The sequence below is a fragment of the Mchenga conophoros genome, linkage group LG6 (genome assembly GCF_057382185.1).
Source record: "Mchenga conophoros isolate Kocher_MC1m ecotype Shallow Benthic linkage group LG6, M_conophoros_male_GT1.1, whole genome shotgun sequence".
Classification (NCBI taxonomy): Eukaryota; Metazoa; Chordata; class Actinopteri; order Cichliformes; family Cichlidae; genus Mchenga; species Mchenga conophoros.
This window is the reverse complement of record NC_140531.1, coordinates 42896182-42920528: the sequence shown is the minus strand read 5'-3', so window position 1 is coordinate 42920528 and position 24347 is coordinate 42896182. Positions and strand designations below refer to the sequence as shown.

Here is a 24347-nt window from a genome sequence, read left to right as displayed (position 1 = left end):
AGTGTCGGGGAAGCGCTTACCTTCGAGGTGGCGGTCGCAGACGAGGTGAAGAGCTTGGGCGTGTAGGCCGACAGGTTTACGTCCGTCGCCGCGTCTTTGGGCTCCTCGTCAAACTTCACGTCATCGGGAACGAAGCTGCTCGTATCAGGAGAAGAGGACAAGCCGTGAGATCCTTTAACGAGCTTCTAAAGTCGATGATCGACATTGAAGCTGAACAACATGACGCGTTTGGCTTTCATCAACAAGCTGGAACAAATCTGTGTGTAACTATTGGATGATTAACGCGCGCGTCATCATGGTGACCCTGCAGCGCGTGCACTCTGACCTTTGACTGAACTAAAGTTCATGGATGGAAGCTCAGCTGGGGAATGTTAAATACTCAGATCCTGGCTTCCCTGCAGACGTCCGATTCAGGAACGACTACATCTACAAACCTTCATTATGGAATAACTGAAGCGGGGAAAGCTGAAGTTTATCAACAGGAACACATGAGTCACTTTAGTCTGCTCGCTGACACGCAGGTCCGAGCGCAGCTAGCGTGAGCCTGACGTGCGCGCGTTTGCCGTTTGCTGACGTACCGCAGGTCGAGGACGGAGCAGCTGCTCTCGTACTCGTAGCCGTCGCACTCCTCGTAGATCTTCGCCGCCGTCTGGGCCGAGTCGCACTCCGCCACGGCGTAGAAATACTTCAGACGCTTGAACTGGTAGTCCCGCAGCTTCTCCCTGTAAACCCTGAGAGCACACAACACCCATGACCGTCTGACAGGTCAGCAGGGAGCCCCGCCCACCTGATACTGCACAGCTGTTTTTAAGTGTACACAGAATCACTGGTGTCCAAATGCAGCTTGTTTCAAAGCAATAAGGTTACAGTTACAGCCACTTCATTAGGTACACCTGTGCATCTGCTCGTTAATGCAAATACCTGATCAGCCAATCACAGGGCAGCAGCTCAGCGCATGCAGACATGCTGAAGTTTAAACTGACCCGACTGATGAAGAAAGGAGGTTTCAGAGACCATGAACGTGTCACGGTTGTGTTTCTGCTGATCTGCAGCGAGCAGCAGCTCCCTGAGTGAAACGCTAGCAGAGGCGCCGCTGTGATGGCGTGGAGCGCTGCTCCAGCAAAGCTCAGGTCATCTCAGACGGTTTCTAGAACACCACGATGAGTTTGCTGCACTCACTACAGCACCTGTGCGATGATGTCATGATGATGTCACTCCAGCAGATGTTGAATCTGATGCATGAAGAATTAAGAGTGCAGGGTGTACCTAATGAAGTGGCCTGCATATTCATGTAATCCACCTTTTATGTTGAAAAGCCAACAAACGTCCCGCCGGTGCCGAACCGTCAGAGCCGACGCAGCCTCATGACACAAACTTTCCCACGAGCTGCTCGACTAACAAAGTCTGGCTGAAAACTGCATCTAAATCCCGCCTCTCTGTGACATCATCATTACCTCTCCTCCTCCGTGTCGTCCTCCGAGTCGTCGGGCAGCGCCTTCAGCTCCATCGGTCCCTGACTCTCCTCCGCCTTCAGCCTCTCCTCCCCAAACTCTGACGGGTAGATCTGCAAGCATAACCCAGCACGCACTGTGCTGATCATCAGCACTTCCCGGCTCCGCCCACACACAGACAAACCCACACAGGTCTCCTTACCTTCACAGAGAGCACGGCGCCGCCTTTGGGCGTGAAGGATTGGAGCAGAGCCAGCAGGTCTCGGGCCTTCAGCCGGTCCCAGTCCATGTTGCAGACGGCGAGCCGCGCCGACACCTAACGCGGTGAGATCGTGTTAGCAACATTTCCTGGTGGCGCAGACTAACCTTTGACCTTCAGCCTTTACCGCACACAGCATCACCTCGTCGCTCCGCGGCGCGTCTTTGCACAGCTCCCCCCAGTCGTGTTCGATCTCCTCTTCCTCTTTCCTCAGGATGGCGCCCACGTCGTCCTCGTCGTCTTCGTCCGAGCTCGTCTCGATGTTGCCCTTCCCCCGGGCCAGATCCGGCCCGCTGTCGCTGTCGTCCCCCGAATCCAGGCCCGACTCCTCTTCATCAGATCCACTCGCCTCGTCACTCTGCGCCTCCTCCTCCTCCTCATCAGAGACGCTTAGGTCATCTTCATCCTCCTCTGCAGACCGCTGCTCGTCATCATCTTCAACACCTGCATCAGCATCGAACAGAAGAGAGACGGTCAAATCGTTTCTGACACGCTTACCTGAGCAGGGTCAAAGGTCACCTGGACACCCCTCAATCATCCACACAGTGTTGCTATGGTAACGGTGTGTTTTTACCAGAAGTTCATTAACATGAAAACATCTCCTGACCTTCAGAGAGACTCGCTGCTCCTTTAGGCTGCTCTGCTTTGGCGCCGCCAACGTCCTTCTTCTTCTTCACCTCTGCTGCTTCCTCGCCCTCGCCAGCTTCCTCCCCCTCGGAGTCGGACAGTTTGTAGAAGCGCTTCAGGTCCTCAGCGGAGGTGTGGTTGATGGGCCGCCCTCGCTTGTCCACCGTGTACTTGACCTTGAAGCGCTCGTCGTGGAACATGGACTGAAAGCGTTTGTCGATCTTGACTTTGCGCTCCCTCTCTGGCATCTCCCAGAACCGCGGGTCCTTCTGGACCCGGAGGAAGCGCTCGTCCCCGTCTGGGCGTTTTTTGGACGACATGGCGGTAAAATCCCAGCGTCACCTGCAGAACAGAAACCAGTTAAAAACCACGTTTCACACCGAGCTGGTTTCTGCTCGGACGTCAAACCCAACCCCCAGCCTCTTGATGGACACACGTGTGGCATTCAGGGTCATTCAGTAATCCTCATTACTACGATCACCGGCTCTTATGAGGTCGTAGAACTGAAAACGCTCACGTTTTAAAACACAATTTTAATGCCAACAACAATGACACGGAGCAAAGAAACGTGCAGTGGTGGACAACATGAACTCTGTGATGTCAGTGTGTACAGCGCCAGTCCTTCTTCTTCATGACCTCCGCTGGATCTTCTGGTCCTGAAGGACGGAGACTCGCTCCTGCCTCCTCCGAGCTCCAGGCAGACCACAGTTTGTCCCCCGTGCAGGAGCAGTGTGGAGACAGTCTGTGCAGCAGGCCGGTCCAGTGGACGGAACGGCTGCCTCACAGCTCTGGGTTAGAACCTGCTGGTTGTCCCGGCTCCTGCCTGGGTTCCCTCTGAGTTCTCCAGCTTCCTGCTACATGCTGCGTTTACAGGTGCCGGCTGACAGACCGGCGACCTGCCCGGGTGGACCCGCCTCTCGCGGTGTGAGCGCTGGGACAGGCTCCAGGCTTCCAGGCTGTGATCGTCCGAGGAGGCAGGAGCTGAGGTCCAGCTGAGGTCACGAGAGGTCAGCGGCGTGTAAACACGCCCCTTATTTCTCACTGTCATCACAGACGTGTGCGAACCGACGCAGCAACCGGTGATGACCTCACAGGTATCAGTGTCGTTGAGCCGCGATGAGCTCAGACTGCAGCGCCCAGACGGTTCTTATCGATCTCACCGTTTTATTGATCTGACGGTTTTGAATCGTTCTCTGTGCTCTTGTCTGTTTCATCCTCTGAAACTTTTGGAGGTTTTAAAGAGGATCGGGTTTGAAATCATCGCTCAGTTTGCGCCGCACACCTCAGCCTGGCTTTCTGTTTTCATGTTTACAACCTGGAGACACCGGAAATAGCTGAGAGCACAGGAAACACTTGAGAGGACCGGAAACAGCACGTCTACGCTTGAAACATCTGAAACACCTGAAACAACGCGAGCTTTAAATTAAACTTAGAAACTGGTGAAACTTTACCGACACAGTGTCCGCTCCTCCGCGATCTCACACACGTGTTTACCCAGCTTGCAACGCTGTAGCGTCATCTGCTCCGCCCCGCCCCTTTCTCTAAGGCGAGCGAAGTGGGACAAACAGGAGCGAAACGCGGTTTAAACACAGCGTGACACGGCAAATAACAAACGCAAATTATTTTATTAATTTAATTTTATTAAATGAACTTATTAATTTAATTATCACTGTATTGTTTATATATTATTTTATTTAATTTAAGTCATTTTATTTTGATCGTATTTTATTCAATTTGACTTCCGTTCTCAGGCTGTGATCCGTTTCCGGGGTTTCCGGTGAGCTCAGCTGAGGCCGGTCCGGGTTTTGGGTCTCTCCCCTCGGAGGTGACCCGGTGTGGAGGCTCGGAAGTCTCCGTGTTGGTGTCTGTGAGTTTGTTCCGCGGGATGAGCGGCAGGCTGTGTCGGAGGCTCCTGCGGCTCGGCCTCCCTGCGAGCTCCGCGGGCGGCTGGAGCCGGCTCTCCGGGGCCGGTCTCAACGGGACCGGGCCACCGGGGGCCGGGCGCTCCGGGCTGTCGGGCGGAGGCCGCATGAACGTGTTCAGCAGGGAGATGAAGCAGAGGCAGAAAGACTGGGCCGCCCAGCTGCAGGACAGCCAGCAGTACGACTACCTGAGGCAGGAGGTGAGCCCGACCCACACACCTGTCCGGTTTTCTGTGTCTTTGTTTCTCCAACTTTATTTCAACAGAAACTTTAACAACAAACACAACACACGGAGAACACGCTGCACAACTGTATTCCAAATCATAACACAGTGCAAGAGTATGTATAAGTAAACACACCGGACAGAAATACAGATTAAACGGGGAAAGTGACTCAGACACACTGAATAATTAAATAAGACATTAAAATATTACAAATATTCATGTTTTCAAAGCTTTCTTGTTGAGACAGGAACAAACTTTCTGTTTCTGTCCTGAGAGTGGACAGCTTACATTTACAGATGTGGAGTTTGATCGATGAGGGAAAAGCACGAGTCTTTCTCACTAAAGACGCTGTCAGAGATGAAACTAACGATATGTTTCCATAAAAGCTGAGTAAAGGCAAATGTTTCTGTATCGCGCTTCTGTTTTTGAAGGAAGCTTTGACAGGATCAAATCTATGAATGAGCTTAAATGAAATCTCCTTCACTTTGTTAGTAAGGAGGATTTTTTGTGGCAAAGACCAAACCTTTATCCAATCAGCGCCCTCGACAACATGAGTCCAGAAAGAAATGGGAGGAGGAACAGAGATAAAGAGACCTAATCTACAAGAGGAGAAACACATCTGACCTGATGGAGACTCTGTCAGGACAGGGCGGGGCTTGGACAGGTGTGGGGACACTGGGATGTTACACCTGGAAGGAAGAGCCAGTGTTATTGAAGAATACCATCATTAAACCAGTTTTCAAAGAAGGGCGATTTATTCTTGTAAAGATGTTACAGATGTTCCAAATATAACATCTTTGTGGAGAACGGTGATGTTTACAGATCCAAGAGTCTGCTGATGAAAGTTTGAGTCCAGCCACCCAAATGTGAAAACACGTGATGAGAGGAAGTCCAGATAGATGCTTTTACTCCACTTTTTTGAAAGCATCATTTAGGGAACTGAAATCTATCAAATTTAAGCCACCATTGTTAGAATTGTGATCAATTTTGTTTTTCCACAGAAAATGAAATAACAGTTTATCAACAGAGTTTCCTGTGTGTGTAGTGTGTAGTTATGCAATTAGAGATGTCCTGACTGACGTGCACCACAAATGTCCTCGTCTTCCTCCTCTCCGCCTCCCTGCAGTTCCATCTTCATCCTCCACCCTCCCTCTGCACACGCTCAGACCAGGTCAGCCTCTCTGACCCTGACCGGTCCCTCTTATGTCCATCTTCAGCTGGTCCTCAGCCTCATCAAACATCTGGATCATAGAGAATGAGATCAGAATTTGCAGCTGGGTTTGACACCACCATCAGTGATGACCTCACTGAATGAATCACATGTTGTTCCTGTTGTTTTGTCTAAAGGGGGGGAAATGATTTCATTATAACAACCAGACCCAGCCACGCTGATCAGACGTCCTGTGCTGTTGGTTTGCAGGTCGGGAGTCGAGTGGCCGATCGGGTTTACGACATCGCACGGTGAGTTCCTGACGAGGCAGCTGGACCCATGTTTCACACAGTTTAACCACAGAGAGACACGTCTGCTTCAAAAGTCATGGAAATCATCTGAGGAGGTCAAAGAGCAGGAAACGTTCACACAGCCAGATCACTCCAATGCAGTTTTGTTTCTATAGCAACGATCACAACAGCAGACGCTTTATATTGTAAGGTAGACCTACGATAATACATGCAGAGAAAAACCCAACAATCACATGACCCTCTGTGAACAAGCACTTTGGCGACAGTGGGAAGGAAAAACTCCCTTTTAACAGGAAGAAACCTCCAGCAGAACCAGGCTCAGGGAGGGGCGGGGCCATCTGCTGTGATTGGTTGGGGTGAGAGAAGGAAGACAGGATAAAAAACAGTCACCGTTTGTCTTCCTGTCTCCTCAGGACGTTTCCTCTGGCGCTGGACATCGGCGGAGGAAGAAGTCACATCGCAGAGCATTTAAGCAAAGTACAGTGTGTGTGTGCGTGTGTGTGTGTGTGTGTGTGTGTGTGCGTGTGTGTGTGCGTGTGTGTGTGTGTGTGTGTGTGCGTGTGTGTGTGTGAGAGTGTGTGTGAGTGTGTGTGTGTGTGTGTGTGTGTGTGCGTGTGTGTGTGTGTGTGTGTGTGTGTGTGTGTGTGCGTGTGTGTGTGTGAGAGTGTGTGTGAGTGTGTGTGTGTGTGTGTGTGCGTGTGTGTGTGTGTGTGCGTGTGTGTGTGTGTGTGTGTGTGCGTGTGTGTGTGTGAGAGTGTGTGTGAGTGTGTGTGTGTGTGTGTGTGTGTGTGTGCGTGTGTGTGTGTGTGTGTGTGTGTGTGTGTGTGTGCGTGTGTGTGTGTGAGAGTGTGTGTGAGTGTGTGTGTGTGTGTGTGTGCGTGTGTGTGTGTGTGTGCGTGTGTGTGTGTGTGTGTGTGTGCGTGTGTGTGCGTGTGTGTGTGTGAGAGTGTGTGCGTGCGTGCGTGTGTGTGCGTGTGCGTGTGCGTGTGTGTGTGTGCGTGTGTGTGTGTGTGTGTGCGTGTGTGTGAGGTCACCGCTGTGATCACATGTATTCAGCAGCTACAGACGGGTCGGATTTCCTGATCAGAGATGAACCGATGAGCACAGCTCAAGCTAAAGCTCTGCTGTTTCTGCTATGACGTCACACTGTTGCTCATGTTAAACACGATAAACATAAAGTCACGAGCTCGGTGTGCAGAAAAGGCCTCAGACGAGTCTTTGTTACCTCGGTAACGAGCTGATGTCGTTTAGATCTCCTTATATGGTCATCTCCACAAACTGTCTGTAGTTCACCAAAACAATCAAATAGAAAACCTGAAATCATTTTGTGAGGTTGGGAAACCAAAATAAACAAAGTTATAGAGGAACTCTTATTTATAGTTTTGGATTTGTGCGATCACAGACTGTCTGAGGAGGTTTTAGGTGAACATGAGACTCAGAGTCAGCAGCTTTGACAGCTGCAGAGACGACACCACAGCAATAAAAACACTGAGATAAAACTGAACATATAACAGCTACAGACGCACAGCTTTCTGGGTGCTGCCCCTCTGTAGGCTTCCCAGAGTCGGTCAATCAGCACAAGGTGGAGACAGGAGCTAAAACATTTCAGACAGAATCAGAAAAAGGTGGATTATTCTGAGTTGTGAATCATGTAAAGCTGCTGTCAGAGTCAAAGAATAAAACCAGAGAGCGGGAGATGAGCAGAACGTTAAACATGAGCTCAGATGTTTGTTGCCTGCGTCTGTGTGCGCTGCACGAGTTTCACTGCTGTTATGATGAGCTCTGTGCTGACGATGTGTCCCGCAGGAGGTGGTGGAGCGTTTCTGCCTGACAGACGTTTCCCAGCAGTCTCTGGTGGGTCCTTAGACTCGTACTCAGATATCAAAGATGGGGGCAGGAGTTTGAAGCAGACTGCTGTAATTTCATATGTGAATGTTGTTTTCTGATCAGAGACGGAGGAGGCCGAGCGAGATCCCGACTCACTGCGTCCTGGCTGACGAGGAGTTTCTGCCGTTCAAAGAAAACACCTTCGACCTGGTAGTGAGCAGCTTGGCGTGAGTACCAGAGCTCGTTTCAGTGCAGGTTGTTTCAGTGCAGGTTGTTTCAGTGCAGCTCGTTTCACTGCAGCTTGTTTCACAGCAGCTTGTTTCACAGCAGCTCGTTTCAGTGCAGCTCGTTTCAGTGCAGCTCGTTTCAGTGCAGCTCGTTTCACAGAAAAGGTTTGAGTGACCGACTGTTTGCTGCAGTACCAACTTCAGCCACGAGATGGCGTCTGAGCTTTTTTAATGGTTTCCTACAGTAGTGTTTTATGTCAGGTTCATGTTTTCTTGTTTTTTGTGTCTTTTTTATAATTTGTGTGTCTTTGTGGTTGTTTTCAGTTTGAACCTCGTTCTAGCATCTTACTTGGTTATTCTGAGTCTCTGTGCCTGTTTCACTGCCTTTCACAGCTTTTTAATAACTTCCTAAATAAAATTCAAATTCAAATTTCATTTGTCACGTACACAGTCATACACAGTACGATATGCAGTGAAATGCTTACACAACTGCTCGTGACCTAAAGCAAAAAAGACTATGAATAGGATAGGAAATAAATATGAAAATTAAAAAGGGTAAATTTAACTAGGAAGGAATAAAATAAAATATAAAAATTAAAGTTGAAAATAAAATAACTGTACAACAAAATACACAATATAGAACTATATAAGATGTATGAAGAAATATAAATAAATATATACACAATAACAGCAGCTGTACAAGTATTAACTGGAAATGAAGAATATAGTGTCCAGTGTTGTGCGATCCACATTATGTCTTCTGCAGTGCAAATATGCTTAAAGTGATTTAAGTAATGAAGTGAAAACAATGTCCAGAAAGTCCAGTGTGTGTAAGAACTGTATGTGTGGGTCAGTACTGTGTGGTGGTGTGATTGAGAGACCGTATCGCCTGCGGGAAGAAGCTCCTCCTCAGTCTCTCTGTGTTGGTCTTCAGGGAGCGTCATGCTCGGAGATGACGAGCACGTTTCCGGCGTTGGCGGTATCTTCCTGTCTGCAGCCTGTTTATGTTTCTTTTACACTGTTTAATGTAAATGAAGTCAAATATATTGATCATGTGATTTGTGCTGATTATCTCAGTCACAGTTTGAAAAGATTAAATTCATCATATATTTTTAAATGGTTGCTAATGGAACTGAAGGACATCGTGAATAAATAATAACCGATAATCATGTCGTTAGATTTTTATGTCCAGAAATGCAACGAGTGATTTTAAGGTTAAAAAAATCAAATGTATGAAATAAAGTGGGTCTAGACTGAGAGGACCAGGGTTTGTTATGAACAACATGTGTGCTCATTAAAACTGCAGCTGAGCTTCATGCTTTTCAGTCTGCACTGGATCAACGACCTGCCCGGAGCTCTCAGACAGGTGAGACGAACCTGCTGCGATACCATGACTGACTGCAGCTCGCCCGTTAACGTTTCGTTGTGCGCCGTCCTCTCAGATTCACCAGGTGCTGAAGCCGGACGGGGTGTTCATCGGAGCGATGGTGGGCGGCGAGACGCTCTACGAGCTGCGCTGTTCCCTGCAGCTGGCCGAGACGGAGCGGGAGGGCGGGTTCTCGCCCCACATCTCCCCCTACACCGCCGTCACCGACCTGGGAAACCTGCTGGGCCAAGCTGGCTTCAACATGCTCACTGTGGTGAGTCAGCGTGGCTGCATTTGTTAAACACGCAGAATGTTTTACATCAGCTCACGGTGACCTCTGACCCTTCCGCCTCTTTGTTCCAGGACATCGATGACATTCAGGTTCATTATCCAGGAATCATGGAAGTCATGACGGATTTACAAGGTACGAGCTGGGAACCATTCGTTTGAATCATGTGGTTCCTGCAACATTCAAACATGGCTCTACAGTCGCCCTCTTCACGTGGAAGCAAAGGAAAGCGAACGAGGATCTGCACCTGATGAGCGCAGAGCCAGAAATGACGACTTCAGTCTGATCACAGCGACTCTCAGAGTCGTCGGCACAGAGCTTTAGGTGGCCGAGTCCCAGGACGCCGGCTCGTGGAGGTCCCCGAGTGAACGTGCTGCTTTTATTCCTCCTTTCATTTGCCTGCAAACAGGCTTCAAACCGAGCGGCAGAGGCTCCGCCTGAATAAGAGAGCATTTCAGGATTCGCTGTTTAAGCTAAAACAGTTTGATGACCTCACTGCGGTTTGATCGCTGAACCGGTTTCGGATCTGAAGTCATTCGTGAGGCTGTTAGTTTGAACAAACTTTCGATTAAAGTTTAAAAGTGCAGTGTTCGTGATGTGCTGTGTGCAGGTATGGGTGAGAGCAACTGTGCGTGGAACAGGAAGTCGCTGCTGCACAGAGACACCATCTTAGCAGCAGCAGCGATTTACAAAGGTGAGTCTGAGCCGCTGTCTGATTGGTGCTAAATGACATGTGATACACTGATGAGTATTAGTAGCGTCAGATTCACAAAATGTGTGGACTGGCCGATTTTGTTCGTACCGCCCGGTGCACGCGAGGGAATCGGTCTGCTCCATGTTCACCTCGTCCGAGCAGGAAGCCAGAAAAGGTGCACGTGTACAAACCGGAGGGATGAGGAGACGCGGTCGGGCTGAAAGGAGGAACAGAGGATGAAGAACACCTGATCACCCTTTAACCCAGGGGTCCAACTCCAGGCCTCGAGGGCCGGAGTCCTGCAGGTTTAGACGTGTCCTTGATCCAACACAGCTGATTTAAATGGATAAACGACCTCCTCAACATGTCCTGAAGTTCTCCAGAGGCCTGGTAAGGAACTAATCATGTGATTCAGGTGTGCTGACCCAGGGTGGGATCTGAAACCTGCAGGACGCCGGCCCTCGAGGCCTGGAGTCCGACACCTCTGCTCTAGACTCTAACCTGACGCTAGGTGAGGGTTTAAAGGGATAAAGCACTTCTGAGCGTGAGCACAGGCAGCGGTGTAGGTAACAGGTGGAGGCGTGGCCTCAGTTTGAATGAGGTTGACACGAGCACGTGCGTGAGAAGGTTCTGGGTTTGAATCTGCGTCTCTGCTAACAAACAAACTGTTATTCGTAATTAACGATAGTTGAACAAACACTGAAGCCAGTCAGAGCCGACGCCGTGTTTCTGTTTGCTCATCAGTGACGCGTCAGGCTGGCGCTTTAGTCACAGCGCGGCGGTTCATGTGTCACTGTGTTTTTCTCATGTGCCTGAAATGTTTCAGAGATGTACGGCAGTGAGGACGGCTCCATCCCCGCCACCTTTGAGATCCTCTACATGATTGGCTGGAAGCCTCACGAGTCTCAGGTGAGAACACCTGATGCTCCGTGCGCTTCAGTCTGTTTCTGCTGCGTTCACGGTGGAGCGATCTCCATCTTTAGGACGTGAGCGTGGCAGAATAACAAACAGCTTCTGATTTTAGAAAAACCAGATTTTAGAACCATGACTTCAGCGTTTTTTCTCTTTCAGGCCAAACCGGCGAAGCGAGGCTCGGCCACCGCGTCGTTTGGAGATTTATCAAAGACCGGCTGACCGAGCGGCACGGACCAACCGTAGAGCCTCGGAGCCGACTGTAGACGCCATATTTAATGAAAATAAAATGTTTTAGAGGCAAGAAACGTGAACTCTGATGTACAGAAGACAAATATGATGTTGAAAGAGTTTGTCTTTGACAGGAAGTTGTCTTTTAGAAATCTAAAAATAAAAGCTGACACATCTGTTCACGTGGCTGAAACTTGAGAGAAACCAAACGGTTGAAGTGGGATCGAAACACTCGAAGTCACGTTCACTCAAATATCAGACACACAGCAGCAGCTCGGCGCATGCAGACGTGGTGAAGGCGAGCTGCTGAAGTCCAAACTGAGCATCCGAATGATGAAGAAAGGTGGTCAGTGACTGAACGTGGCACTGGTATCACTCCTGTCAGTGAGAGCAGGAAGCTGAGGCTCACACTCACAGACCTGGCCAGCAGATGGAGAAAGAGTTTGAGTTTTGGTCTGAAACTTTTGATCAGGGCTGTATCTGCAAATCAAAAACCTCAAGACCAGAGAGATCAGGCTGATCCCAAAACAGCGTTCATGAGGGTCGCCGCAGGGTGGAGCGCGCCAGGGCGAGTCCCGCCTACCTGCTGTTTAACTGGTCCCATGTGAAATAACCTAAGATGATAAAAATATGTGAATGAGGAACTTTAATACCTGCATATGGGTTTGGCAAATAACTAGAGAAGATTTTTTAAAATAGTGTTTTAAAAACATTTTTGTTCAAAAATCACTCTGTGTGATGTCAGCAAATTAGAAACGAGTGTTTGCAGCCGCGCCATAAGTAGCCACCCGTCACTCAGAAGTTCCTCTTTCATAGAAACGCTGCTGCCGCCGCTGAGACGTCTGCAGAGATGCTGCTCTGCCTGCTCCTGTGTGTCCACGTCTGTCACAGCGCTGCAGGTAAGAACGCCTCCGTCAGCATGTTCTCACGATTACAGCTGCAACAACGTAACACTGTTTCCTCTGGTTATCTAAGGAAGATAAAGGCTGTTATGTTATGTGACGATTATATGAAGCAGAACAAAAGGACAGAAACTGGAGTTGGTGTTAAGAGAATGAATATGAAAGTGTAGGCGCTGCTTCTGGAGCCGTTTGAGCCACGTGCAGGTTTTATTTGCCGTTCGTGTGTCTCCTCTCTGTGGGGCTCGCTGTGTTTCTAACCATGAGTCCGTCTGACTGAGAAACTGAGCCTAAACACACACACATAACCACGCTTACAGCCCTGCCCTGAACCCTCGCCCGCCTCCTGCGACTCAAACGAGACCAAAACTTCCAAAATAAACTTCATGTTTTATTCACACAGACCATAAACTCATCAGGGAGGTGTTGACTAAGCTCGAGCCGGGGGCAGCAGATCGCCCCCGGCTGGCAGTACTAAGAATGCAGGTTTAAAAGGCTTCAGCATCCAGGCTGTAACATCTGATGAAGTGGTTCTAATTTTAAAAAGAAAAGAAACATAACTCCAGCAGGGCAGGAGTCTGAGGAGAGGAGCCAATGGAGTCAGTCCTGTGGGGCTCCGCCCATGGCCCAACTGTAGGTGGCTGGGAGATAGCAGCTAGATACAGCTGGGCAGTGGAACCAAGTTCCTGCAGTCGCCCTGGGCACGAGGCGGGGGCTGGTGTTCCTGTATCCCCTCAGTCCATGAGAGAGTTGCTTCCCTGCAGCTCTGGGTCAGGGTCCTGACTGCTACATGCCAAATGCAGTTCAGATTACCTACGTGGAGTCACCTGGTGGGGTGGGACTCCATCGTTCGGCTGGGAGACGTCAACACTCAGGTGGGCATTGACATAGTTGGGAGGGGCCTGTGTTCTGTTTCTGGACTTACATGCAAATCACAGTTTGTCCATAATGACCATAACGATGTCCACAGGCACTGGGAGGCCGGGGACACCTCCACTCATGGAGGAGCTGCAGCTCACGGTGGTTTTAACCCCAGAACCATAACGACATCATCAAAGAGGCCAGCTTACACCTGCTGACTCTGACTGTGGATCGCTTCACTGGCACAATTCACATAAACTTATTAAAGCAAACTAATCACATCTCATTTCTTATTATATGAGATAAATTCAGGTTGTAGGTTTTACTGTGAGTCTGTGCTGAAAGGGCACCAGAGGACGTCTGCCAGTGGTCCTTTAATACACCTGATATATGCGTGACATGCACGACTGCAGCCGTCACAGCAGAGTCACGGAGACTGAACTAAACGAGAAATCAAACAAGCATTCAGAATTTTTATTATCAGGTCAACAAGTCCAGAAAACTCAAGTCTGTCGCCTTCAGGAGCAAAATGAATAAAATGCAAATATTAGTAAAGTAAAGACATTGATTTTAAACCACATCGCAGAGCCGTCCATCAGGTTCGTACGCAGCTCTGAAGGCTGCTTCCTGTCAGAGAGCAGTTTGTTGGTTCCTCAGGCTCCTGAATCTCTTTATCTGAAATAAAGCATAACATGAAACAACAGACTAAAGATAGACAAAGGGGAAATGTCCTTTAAATGTTTAAAAGATGAAAATAACTGGAGGGAAGGAAGGCCGGTCAGCGTGGCGTGAGTCAGGAAGCATCTGATACAGATTCAGACATGTGACATCATCATTTCTGCTTTTTCCTTGGCAGGAATCCCCACTGTCAGCACACGGCAGCACACGGACGCTGTGCTCACCTGTCCTCATGCTCAGGGAGATGTAACCTGGAGCCGAGCTATAAGAGGCACCCGGGTGACTCTTCTCACCGTCCGTAACGGTCACGTGAACAGCAGTTCGAAGCGCTTCAGTTCCCGTAACAACAACGAGCTGCTTATCAGGAATGTGGTAGAGTCTGATACTTCGATGTATCTGTGCAATGAGAGGAAGACCGCCTATCTGAATGTGACCACAGACCCCAGCGTGGTGGATCGAACAGTCACCGGGAGAAAGGACGACCCTGACCGGAAGGTGACGGCTGCAGGTGCTGACACAGCGCCCCCCTCAGACTTGTGGAAAGTTCCTGTTGGCGTGCTGGCAGGAGCTGCACTGGTGCTGTTGTCCATGTTGACTCTGAGACTGTGGAAAGCCGAGAAAGCAGCGAGGGACACGAGGGCGGTGCTGAGCGAGGTGGTTTACGAGGAGATCGGACACGCCGACGTGGAGCCCGGCCCAGCCCCTGAGTCCAAGGTGGAAACCCCTTACTGCTGCTCCGACGTCGGCAACCAGTCAAACACCTCCACAGCACCGACTGCTCCTCTGTACAGCAACCAGTGCAGGCCCCAACCTGAAGGACACGCCTCCGACACCTGCGTGTATCACCTTACCCAGAATCCTCTGCAGATAGAAAGCAGCTGCCGGAGCTCCTCCTGACTCCTTTAAACCAGTTATCATGGGTGAGGGGCGGGTGAGACTCCTCCCCCGCGTCCTGCTCCTCCCTTACTATCGAAGGACCATCACCTCCAAAAATTAACTTTCATTTAGTCAGACCTGTAGGCAGTGACTGAGACCATGAACCAATCAGGAAGCAGTTTACCGAGATCAGCGCTTTCCTCAGCAACTTCTATCCAATCAGAACACAGGAGCCCCTCCCACATGCCCTGGAAAGACCATTTCCATCTTTTAGATACAGTCTAATTATTTTCACGTTGCTGAATCAGTTTACGTACAAAATGTCTTAAAATATGACGAACAGGCTGCAGCAGCAGATGCAGATCTTTAATATTATGTGTAAATTTATAAAAGTGATCTTTGAATAAATGATGTCAGTTTATTTCAGAATCACTGCTCTTTGGAAAGCAAAATAATAATAATAATAATAATAAACTAAACCAGCAAGAAATATTCATGCTTTAAAAGCTTGCAAGTTTTTTCTGCTTACAAATGATTCAAATAAAAATTTGTTCTCAAATTTTCTCTCAGAGGCCTAATGACCAAAGAGCATCAGTTTAAGACTTTAAATATAAATTATAAGAGAAAACTGTACAAGGCACAACACACACACACACACGTGGGTTATTCATGTCTTGTGGGGGCATCTAATTGACACAAAGGTCTCCCTAACCATCTACAATGAATGCCTAACCCTCACGCTAAAACCACATTTTTAGTCTCAAAATTGGGGCTGTTGGTCCCCACGAGTATAGTAAACCTCGAATTTTTGGTCCCCACGAAGATGTTAATACCCCCCCCCCCCACACACACACACACACACACACACACACACACGTAATACAGTCCTGCGTTGCCATGACAGCGTCTTTTGTTGATAGTGGAGCTGAGGCTCAGATAGCTAACAGCTAACGTGTTTAACTCCAGCCGCAGTTTTCTGTCAGTATAATTAAAGTTTCCGGATCCCTGTGAGTCTGCGCAGTGCGGCACGATGGTGAGTAAAGTTTTACTTTAACCGGTGTTTTTTTCAGCCATGTTGTTGTTAGCATGTTAGCTTAGCCCTAGCCTGTTATCCCGATGAGCGGAACGTCACGCGCCTCTTACCCTTCCGTCCTCAGCCGCCGAAGGCTAAAAGCAAGAAGAAGGGCGGGAACGTGAAGTCTTCCACGGTGGTGGACGGTCTGTCCACGGAGGACATGTCCAAGGATCAGGTCAGAGCTGCTAACGGTGCTAACGTTAGCCTCTCACAGTGTGTGGAGGTGTGAGGGGGTCCATCAGGGGGTCCGCGGCCCGGCCCGGCCCCACAGTCCAACACGTAAAAGGCCCGATTATGATCGTAAAGTAACAAGTACACTGTCCACTTCATTAGGTACACCTGTAACCTCAGCCTGAGAAAATAGATTTACCTGCAACACCACAATCAGATGAAGTTTGAGGCTCTGTGTATTTCCTGCAAACGGCAGTTTTAAGCGGTACGTTTCAGTGACCTGAGCGTGTCTGACCTCCAGCTGGAGGACCACATCATCCACCTCCGGGAGGAGCTGGACCGCGAGCAAGAGGAGAAAAGCTACTTCCAGCTGGAGAGAGACAAGATCCAGGCCTTCTGGGAGATCTCCAAGAGGAACCTGGACAAGACGAAGGCCGAGCTGAGGAACAGGAGCCGGGAGAGAGATGAGGCTGAGGAGCGCCACCGAGTCGAGATCGAAGTGAGCTGCGCACGCGATCCTGGAGGTTTATTGTACCCTAATCCTGACTTTATCTCAACTTAATCTTAGTCCTGACCCGTCCTTGGTCACTGTCCAGGTCTATAAGCGGAAGCTGAAGCACGTCCTGTCTGAGCAGCACAACGCCATCACTGAGCTGAAGATGGAGGCCGTCTCTGCGTCCTCGCTGGTCGAGAAGAAGCACGTGCAGTCTGAGATCGCGCTCCACAGAAACGTTCAGGGTCTGCAGGCGGAGCTCACGGAGAAGAAGTTCCACATCGAGAGCCACATCAAAGCGCTGCAGCTGGTGAGTCGCTGCCCGTAAATCGATTTAACACTTGATTTTTACACCTGGACACCTCGGTGATGTCACTTCCTCCTTGACAGAAACATCAGACGGAGCTGATGGAGCTCACCAACCACTACGAGCACAGGATCAGAGGTAAGAACACCTGTGAGCTCGGCGCCGATCAGGTGGCCTTTCAGCCCTGGGACACCGACCTCCTCCTTCCTTTCCCCCACGTGTACTAGTTCCTTCCTATTCTTTTCCCACTCCTTCCTCTCCATTCATCTTCCTTCATAACCTCTGCTGCTGTTTCCCTCCCTGCGCAGACATCGAGGTGAAGTATCATAAGAAGATGCAGATGATGATCCAGGAGGAGAAGAAGAAGCGTCAGGTGGCGGTTGCCGAGCTCGACGAGAGGATGAAGAGTCGAGAGGCGGCTCTGATTGAGGAGCACGACCGAGCTCTGCGGAGAGTCGAGGAGCATTTCACGTCCACTCGGGAGAGACTGCTGACAGACCAGAGGACGCTCAAGGTGAGACCCGTGAGCCGGGACGGAGACTTCAAGGCTGTGACTCAGGAGGCGTGCGGTGGGTGGAGCACAGGGACACAGATTCAAGGTTTTTACACATAAAATAATATTTGGAAACTTTCATTTTCACAGACTTTGTGTTTGTTTGCAGTCCTCCAGCTTCAAAAGGTCAAAGGTAACACAGTTGGACATGAAATAGCATTTTTACACAAGATCTGATGGAGAGTTCAAAGAGTTCACGGCTGCCTGCAGGGTTAGGGTACCGAAGAAGAGCTTAGAGTTCTTCGAGAACGATCTGCTTCGTGCGACCTGTTGGGCCGCTCACATTTCAGCAGATCGGGCAGGAATGAGGATCTCGTTTCTGAGATGTTTGACCAGAACATCTTCACAGATCTGAAACTTCTGTCCAAGCTGTCTCATTGTGACTCACTTCCTGCTGTGGATACGAGTTACATAGCAGATCTTTTTAGAGCAAGTTCTTTATGAGGTAAAATATCTTCTATGTGTTTGCTGCAGAAACTGAAATTAAAGGAAACTTGCTGTTAAATTCTGGATCCTACATTTCCCAGAATGCTGCTTTTTGTTTGGGGCTCACTGCTCGATAAAGCTGAGACCTGCCAGCGGTGTGGCCGTCTGTCTTCACGCTGCGTTTCCTGTGTTTGGTAGGAGGAGCTCACGGAGGCGCAGAAGCAGCAGGCTCGGGTGTCCCGAGAGTTCTCCAAGGCTCAGGAGGAGAACAGAAGCCTGAAGGAGGCTCTGCCGGAGGCCCAGCGGGATCTGGCTGAGCTGCGCCGCCGGCTGGAGGAGCACAACCGCTGCAAGGCCCAGATGCTGGTGCGTTGCTAAAAGCTCCACCTCCCCCCACCATGGCGTTGATAGGCCCCGCCCCTGCTCCTGAGGCTGCTAGCATTACTAGAATGGTGATGCAGAGCATTTTTCCTGTTAATAACTTTATAGATTGCGGCTCATTGGGAGAAAGCACCATCAGGTCACATGGTCGCCGGGAAGCTCGCCCTTATCAGAGCAGAACCTGGACAACAAAACATTTCTGCTCATGGCTGATGTCATTCAGAGGGAGACCCGCGACATCAATTCTGTCTTTAATGGAGATCATGTGACCACAGCTTCCAGTCACAGCTCAGAATAATCCTTCTTTATCTCATCCTCTGAAACAAGCTCCTCCCACTTTCAACTGACATTTAATATGGACGACCGGCATCAGTGTATTACAATAATAATAACTATTATTATTATTATTATTATAAACATAAATGAGGTCAATATTAAACTAAGCCAGTGCAGAAAACAGATTCATGACCAAACAGGTGACTCAGGAACATGAAAGCTGAGCGGCAGCTTTACGCACCTGGAGGCTTCTCCTCATAAATCATCGGTTGTTTGGATCAGCAATCTCGTTTAAATATGTCACACTGCAGACAAACGATGTTTGAGAGGGGAAATTAAGTTTATAGGATTCACAGAAAGTGTGCAACAGTTAATCTAAATTAGGCAGGTGCAGAAATTTGGGCACCAGAAAAATGACATCAGTATTTAGTAGATCCGCCCTTGGCAGCATTAACAGCCTCTAAAGGCTTCCTGTAGCTTCCAGTGAGAGTCTGGATTCTGGTTGAAGGTATTCTGGACCTTCGTTGACTGGAATCCATGCCACCCTCAACTTTAATGAGACTCCCAGTACCGGCACTGGGCCCATGGCCCCACAGCATGATGGGACCACCACCAAATTGTACTGTGGGTAGTGTTTCTCTTGGCCTGCTGGGTTCTGTTTCCACCATGCACGCCGCCTCCTGTTGTGTCCAGAGAGCTCAGTTTTAGTTTCATGAGTCACAGCAGTTTATTCCAAATTGCAGCTGGCTTTCCAGTCGTGCTGTAGCATACCTCAGGCTTCTTCTGCATACTCTCTCATACAGCATCTCTTTGTGCACAGTGACACCATCTGCAGCCAGAAGGTATCCTTCCCCTAAACCATGATGTTGAACAGTCTTTGTTTCCAGTTGTTTGAGGCTCCCATGTTGCCACTGAGAACCTGTTCCTGTTCTGTTGGATTCACCTGCATGTAGGTCAAGTGTGGCTGAGCTCACCAAACAAATTCTCTGTTCCAATAAAATGGTAATAAAATGGTAAATGGCCTGTATTTGTATAGCTTTACTAGTCCCTAAGGACCCCAAAGCGCTTTTAAACTACATCCAGTCATCCACACATTCACACACTGGTGATGGCAGCTACATTGTAGCCACAGCCACCCTGGGGCGCACTGACAGAGGCGAGGCTGCCGGACACTGGCGCCACCGGGCCCTCTGACCACCACCAGTAGGCAACGGGTGAAGTGTCTTGCCCAAGGACACAACGACCGAGACTGTCCAAGCCGGGGCTCGAACCGGCAACCTTATGATTACAAGGCGAAAGGTATCGAATCAATAAAACGACAAAGGTGCCTAAATTTCTGCACCTGCCTAACTTAGAGTAACTGTTGCTCACTTTGTGTAAACTTTATTTCACCTCTCAAACATCATCACGTTCGTCTGCTGTGTGACAGATTTAAATGAAATTGCTGCTCCAAGCAACAGATGATGTATGAAGAAAGATCATGAAAATGATCAGAGGTGCCCGAACCTTTGCACACCACTGTAAGTAACTGATGATGTCATCGCTGACAGGAGAGCCGGGCTCAGATGAAGGTCGTGGAGAGGGAGCTGAGAGATCTGACACTGGAGCACGATCTGCTGCTGCAGGCCTCTGAGAAGGTAACCCGCCCCCATCATCTCCTCTCCTGCCTCCATCCATGATGTTGACGGTTGTGACCATGTTGGCGTCCCGCAGGTGCAGCAGGAGCGCGACGAGCTGCTGAAGAAGCAGAGGGACGCCATCATGGACGTGCAGCAGAGGAGCGAGCTGAAGGCGGTGATGTTGGAGAGGAAGCTGGCAGCGCTCACTGAAACCTTGGAGAAGAAGGAGGCTCAGCTGTGCGCCGCGCTCTCGGCCTCCAGCGCCGATCCGACGGCAGCAGGCAGCGCCGCCAGCAGGCTGGAGGTAAAGATGGCGCTCGCACGTTTACAGGAAGCCAATCGTTAACACGAAGATGTGCAGATAAACGTCTCCACATCCAATTAGATCCGAGCGCTCACATGTCTGACCTTTGTAGGCCATCGTGGAGCAGAAGCACAACACCATCGCGGCCTTAAAGGAGGACCTGGCTCAGCAGCGTAAGGTGAGCGGTGGTGGGCGGGGCACAGCTCACCTGTCAGCAGCTCAGGTGGTGACTGACTGAGCGTTTCTGTGCAGGGGTACGACGAGCAGAGGGAGGGGCTGAAGACTTGAACCTGCGCAGCAGATCCTGGAGGGACCGGCCGCCACGAACTTGCCGCCACGGATTTGAAAAGAAGTTAAACTCTTTCAAAATAAAACGCATTTCCTTCTGAAGATGTGACTGAATCGTTCCACGAAGCTTCTCCAATAATGTGGAAAGAAAACTTGATCCTTTTGACTGAATATTTCTGCTGTTATTGTTTACAGACCTCACTGCTGCTGCTGATCTACCAAAACAAACTAAATAAAACTTCTTTTGGTTGGACTTTGAATTTTTATTGGTCTGCACTGAAAGGTTTTGGTTCTTTTCCCTTAAAGACAAACAGCAGGGATTCACTCCGACACGAGGGCGGAGCGCGAGGGCGGAGCACGATCGCTGCACGCTTAGCATGAAAGTGATTAATGTGCAGCTGTGAAACACGGAAAAGAGAAACAACAGGATCCACATGTCAGCTTTTATTTAAATACATGGTCAATGTAGAAAAGTCAGTTATTAGAAACGTCACTGTTTCTGCTTCACTGAACATCAAACCTGGAGCTCCGCCTTCTTAATTGGTCTGTTACTACGGTAACCTCACAGCAGCTAAAAACACCCCAACATCAGGAACACGTCCAGAGGCTACAGCTGCCTGTGTCACCATCCACCTGTCAGTCAGAGGCCACGCCCCTAATCATGAAAACTTTTAATACAATTTAAACGTCCTCGGCTGTTACGGAGGAGGAAACGGTCCAGAGAGCAACCAGTTTGTGCATCAGGCTGTGAAACTGTGTGATTCACTTCTTATTTTAAGCCCAGAAGTTAAAGTTTTAAAGTTTTTCCCAGTGATTCTGTAAAAGGAGTTTTTTTATTTTATTTTTTTGCTGTGGAGCTGAAGGTTTTCACTTTTCTCGTTAATCGTGGTCACAGTTTCTGATGATGAACTCCGTGTGCACTAAGCTCAGGCTGCTTGAAACAGTTTTTTCTGGATAAAGTCACTGAGCTGGCTTGAAGTGGGTGGAGCTAAAGCAGACAGAGGCTGAACTGAGATAAAGGATTTGAGAAGCTTTGGGGCTTCGACTCGGAGTTCAATCTGTCTGAGAGCAGCACTCACAGCCCAAACCGTGATCTAGGTAATGTTCTGGGCGTCTCTCGTCATTCTTCCGACTCAATGAGTTAAACTGCAGGAATGTCTTAAAGACATAAAGACCTGGATGGCCGCTAACTTTCTGCTTCTTAATTCAGATCAAACTGAGGTTATTGTACTCGGCCCTGAAAAGCTTAGAAATATGGTATCTAAGCAGATTCTTACTCTGGATGGCATTACCTTGGCCTCCAGTAACACTGTGAGGAACCTTGGAGTCATTTTTGACCAGGACATGTCCTTCAATGCACATATTAAACAAATATGTAAGACTGCTTTCTTCCATTTGTGCAACATCTCTAAAGTTAGAAATATCCTGTCTCAGAGTGACGCTGAAAAACTAGTTCATGCATTTATTACTTCCAGGCTGGACGACTGTAATTCATTATTATCAGGATGTCCTAAAAACTCCCTGAAAAGCCTTCAGCTAATCCAAAATGCTGCAGCAAGAGTCCTGACAGGGACTAGAAAGAGAGAGCAGATTTCTCCTGCTTTGGCTTCCCTTCACTGGATTAAATAATCAGGCCCCATCTTATCTTAATGACCTTGTAGTACCATATCACCCTATTAGAGCACTTCGCTCTCGCTCTGCAGGCCTACTTGTTGTTCCTAGAGTATTTAAAAGTAGAATGGGAGGCAGAGCCTTCAGTTTTCAGGCCCCTCTTCTGTGGAACCAGCTTCCAGTTTGGATTCAGGAGACAGACACTATCTCTACTTTCAAGATCAGGCTTCAAACTTTCCTTTTTGCTAAAGCATATAGTTAGGGCTGGACCAGGTGACCCTGCATCCTCCCTCAGGCTACGTTCACACTGCAGGTCTTGATGCTCAATTCCGATTTTTTGATCAAATCAGATTTTTTTGTCTGCTCATTCACACAAACGCGCTCTAGTGTGAACGCTCAAAGCGGCCGCATGCACAAAAGAAGACGTCCCACACAACGCGCTCTGTTTAGACCCAGACCAACAGCATTGTTTGACAGATGGCCGTTAATATAAAGACTTCGAACTTTACGTTTCCCAGTTTTTGCTTTAAGTTATTTTGTTATTTACATAATAATGTAAATAACCTAATAATGATCCTTGTTGCTGTTTTAGAGGAGCGGAGCTTCTAGCTGCAGATTTCTGTCACAATCTGCAGATTATACAGTACAAATAAAATGTTCACGTTTCTCCAACGCTGTCTTCCCAACAGTTTCACGGGATGGACAGGAAGCATTCACGATGTCTTCTTCGGCACTGATAATTGGTGTCTGTCTTGTGTCAGTGACTAAAACATCGGATATGTTTCAGATTCAGGACCACATACGAAAGTGACCCAGGTCGGACCTGAAAATATCGGATTTGTGCCGTTCACACTGTCACACCATGATGGATATGAGTCGCATAGGGTCAGAAAAGTCGGATTTGATGCGCTTTCGCCTGCAGTGTGAACGTAGCTTTAGTGATGCTGCAACAGGTGTAGGCTGCTGGGGGATTCCCATGATGCACTGGGTGTTTCTTCTTCACTCACTATGTATTAACAGACCTCTCTGCATCCACAGCATGTCTTTATCCTGTCTTCCTTCTCTCACCCCAACCAATCACAGCAGATGGCCCCGCCCCTCCCTGAGCCTGGCTCTGCCGGAGGTTTCTTCCTGTTAAAAGGGAGTTTTTCCTTCCCACTATCGCTAAAGTGCTGCTCATAGGGGTCATATGACTGTTGGGTTTTTCTCTGTATGTGTTATTGTAGGGTCGACCTTACAGTATAAAGTGCTTTGAGGCGACTGTGTGATTTGGCGCTGTGTAAATAAAGCTGAACTGAATTATACATAATGTAGACGCTCACAGTAACTGTCCAGGTTCAGTGTGGCTGCTGTTAACCGAGGTGTGATCGTTCACCTGTTGTGTCGTGACAGCGCGGCGCTCAGCGATACAGAGATCCACCTCCTGATGATCGCAGTGACAAACAGAGGAGGAGCTCTTCTGAAACGAGTGAAGGTTTAATGAAGTGATTCTAAAAACGCTCAGACCCACTGAGCGCGAGCAGCTGAGCGCGTTACATACAGACCACGGATCGTGCAGAGTCCCACCTGCCTCTGGACAAACACTCGTGCTGAGCAGCAACTGATTGGCCGAGTCTGACGACAGCAGGGAGCCGGAGAGGAAAAGCTGACCTGCACGTTTTCCCTGCTCCTGACCCGCTGAGGCGCCGGGAAAAAGGCACCGAGCAGTTCTGTTTATGTTTTGGTTTGTCAGAGGTTTCCGCCGCCCTCTGATGCGGCGCGGCGGTCAGCCGGTGCCGTGGCTACTGTACTCGAAGACGCCTTTCTTGAAGAACGAGGAGAAGTCGCAGACGTCTCGTTTGGACAGATGGAAAAGGCCGTCTTCGTCCGCTCGGAGGGGCGAGCTGGAGGACGACAGCATCACTCGGAACAAGTTCCTCAGATAACGCTGCAGTGAACCACAGAAGAAGAAAGTCGGCTGTGTTAGTGAGCCAAAACATTAAGAACACTCACAGGTTAAGTGCAGCTGGCCCTTATCAGACGTCCTCATCATCCTCCTC

At 49.1% G+C, this 24347-nt stretch overlaps 5 protein-coding genes and 1 long non-coding RNA gene across 10 annotated transcripts in view; 3 read left to right on the top strand and 3 right to left on the bottom strand.

Moving 5' to 3' along the window:
* Positions 1-3877, bottom strand: part of esf1 (ESF1 nucleolar pre-rRNA processing protein) — an 11223-nt gene extending 7346 nt beyond the window's left edge. Inside the window, exons 1-7 of one of the 2 annotated variants that reach the window (XM_085278229.1) lie at positions 3789-3877; positions 2318-2679; positions 1853-2154; positions 1654-1767; positions 1455-1564; positions 579-731; positions 21-135 (exon numbers count right to left, since the gene is read on the bottom strand). In XM_085278229.1, coding sequence (XP_085134355.1) covers positions 21-135; positions 579-731; positions 1455-1564; positions 1654-1767; positions 1853-2154; positions 2318-2657 — 1134 coding nt within the window. In that variant the 5' untranslated portion in view covers positions 2658-2679; positions 3789-3877. The remainder of the gene's footprint in view (positions 1-20; positions 136-578; positions 732-1454; positions 1565-1653; positions 1768-1852; positions 2155-2317; positions 2680-3788) is intronic. The other variant, XM_085278230.1, reaches the window with a different exon arrangement.
* A 213-nt stretch (positions 3878-4090) lies between these two features.
* Positions 4091-11670, top strand: ndufaf5 (NADH:ubiquinone oxidoreductase complex assembly factor 5). Its single transcript, XM_085278255.1, has 11 exons — positions 4091-4459; positions 5904-5944; positions 6358-6421; positions 7751-7798; positions 7895-7998; positions 9325-9364; positions 9441-9638; positions 9728-9788; positions 10264-10347; positions 11174-11256; positions 11419-11670. The coding sequence occupies exons 1-11, from the start codon at positions 4223-4225 to the stop codon at positions 11479-11481; spliced, it is 1023 nt and encodes a 340-aa protein (XP_085134381.1). The 5' UTR covers positions 4091-4222; the 3' UTR covers positions 11482-11670.
* Positions 11671-11815: 145 nt separating this feature from the next.
* Positions 11816-15282, top strand: LOC146573410 (uncharacterized). The gene is made up of 2 exons (XM_085278259.1): positions 11816-12389; positions 14107-15282. Exons 1-2 carry the CDS (start codon positions 12341-12343, stop codon positions 14823-14825), a joined length of 768 nt encoding a protein of 255 aa, XP_085134385.1. The 5' UTR covers positions 11816-12340; the 3' UTR covers positions 14826-15282.
* Positions 13710-16419, bottom strand: LOC146573409 (uncharacterized). Its single transcript, XR_014892827.1, has 2 exons — positions 15948-16419; positions 13710-13925 (listed from the first exon to the last, which is right to left on the bottom strand). It is a non-coding gene; the product is annotated as an uncharacterized LOC146573409 (long non-coding RNA).
* LOC146573408 (dynein regulatory complex subunit 4-like) lies at positions 15675-20950 on the top strand. Its single transcript, XM_085278247.1, has 11 exons — positions 15675-15837; positions 15962-16054; positions 16352-16549; positions 16647-16853; positions 16934-16988; positions 17159-17364; positions 18028-18195; positions 20037-20123; positions 20200-20409; positions 20522-20587; positions 20662-20950. The coding sequence occupies exons 1-11, from the start codon at positions 15835-15837 to the stop codon at positions 20695-20697; spliced, it is 1329 nt and encodes a 442-aa protein (XP_085134373.1). The 5' UTR covers positions 15675-15834; the 3' UTR covers positions 20698-20950.
* Positions 20944-24347, bottom strand: part of kif16ba (kinesin family member 16Ba) — a 45102-nt gene continuing 41698 nt past the window's right edge. For all 4 annotated transcript variants that reach the window (XM_085278198.1, XM_085278196.1, XM_085278197.1 and 1 more), the window contains one exon: positions 20944-24235. In XM_085278198.1, coding sequence (XP_085134324.1) covers positions 24074-24235 — 162 coding nt within the window. In that variant the 3' untranslated portion in view covers positions 20944-24073. The remainder of the gene's footprint in view (positions 24236-24347) is intronic.

Excerpts from the sequence above, each read along its gene's own strand:
- ndufaf5 (XM_085278255.1), top strand. The coding sequence starts at position 4,223 with ATGAGCGGCAGGCTGTGTCGGAGGCTCCTGCGGCTCGGCCTCCCTGCG. Across the intron at positions 7,799-7,894 it reads ACGTTTCCCAGCAGTCTCTG|AGACGGAGGAGGCCGAGCGA; the intron begins GTGGGTCCTTAG and ends TTTTCTGATCAG. Across the intron at positions 10,348-11,173 it reads AGCAGCAGCGATTTACAAAG|AGATGTACGGCAGTGAGGAC; the intron begins GTGAGTCTGAGC and ends GAAATGTTTCAG.
- LOC146573410 (XM_085278259.1), top strand. The coding sequence starts at position 12,341 with ATGCTGCTCTGCCTGCTCCTGTGTGTCCACGTCTGTCACAGCGCTGCA. Across the intron at positions 12,390-14,106 it reads CGTCTGTCACAGCGCTGCAG|GAATCCCCACTGTCAGCACA; the intron begins GTAAGAACGCCT and ends TTTCCTTGGCAG.
- LOC146573408 (XM_085278247.1), top strand. Across the intron at positions 17,365-18,027 it reads CAGACCAGAGGACGCTCAAG|GAGGAGCTCACGGAGGCGCA; the intron begins GTGAGACCCGTG and ends TGTGTTTGGTAG. Across the intron at positions 20,410-20,521 it reads GCGCCGCCAGCAGGCTGGAG|GCCATCGTGGAGCAGAAGCA; the intron begins GTAAAGATGGCG and ends TGACCTTTGTAG.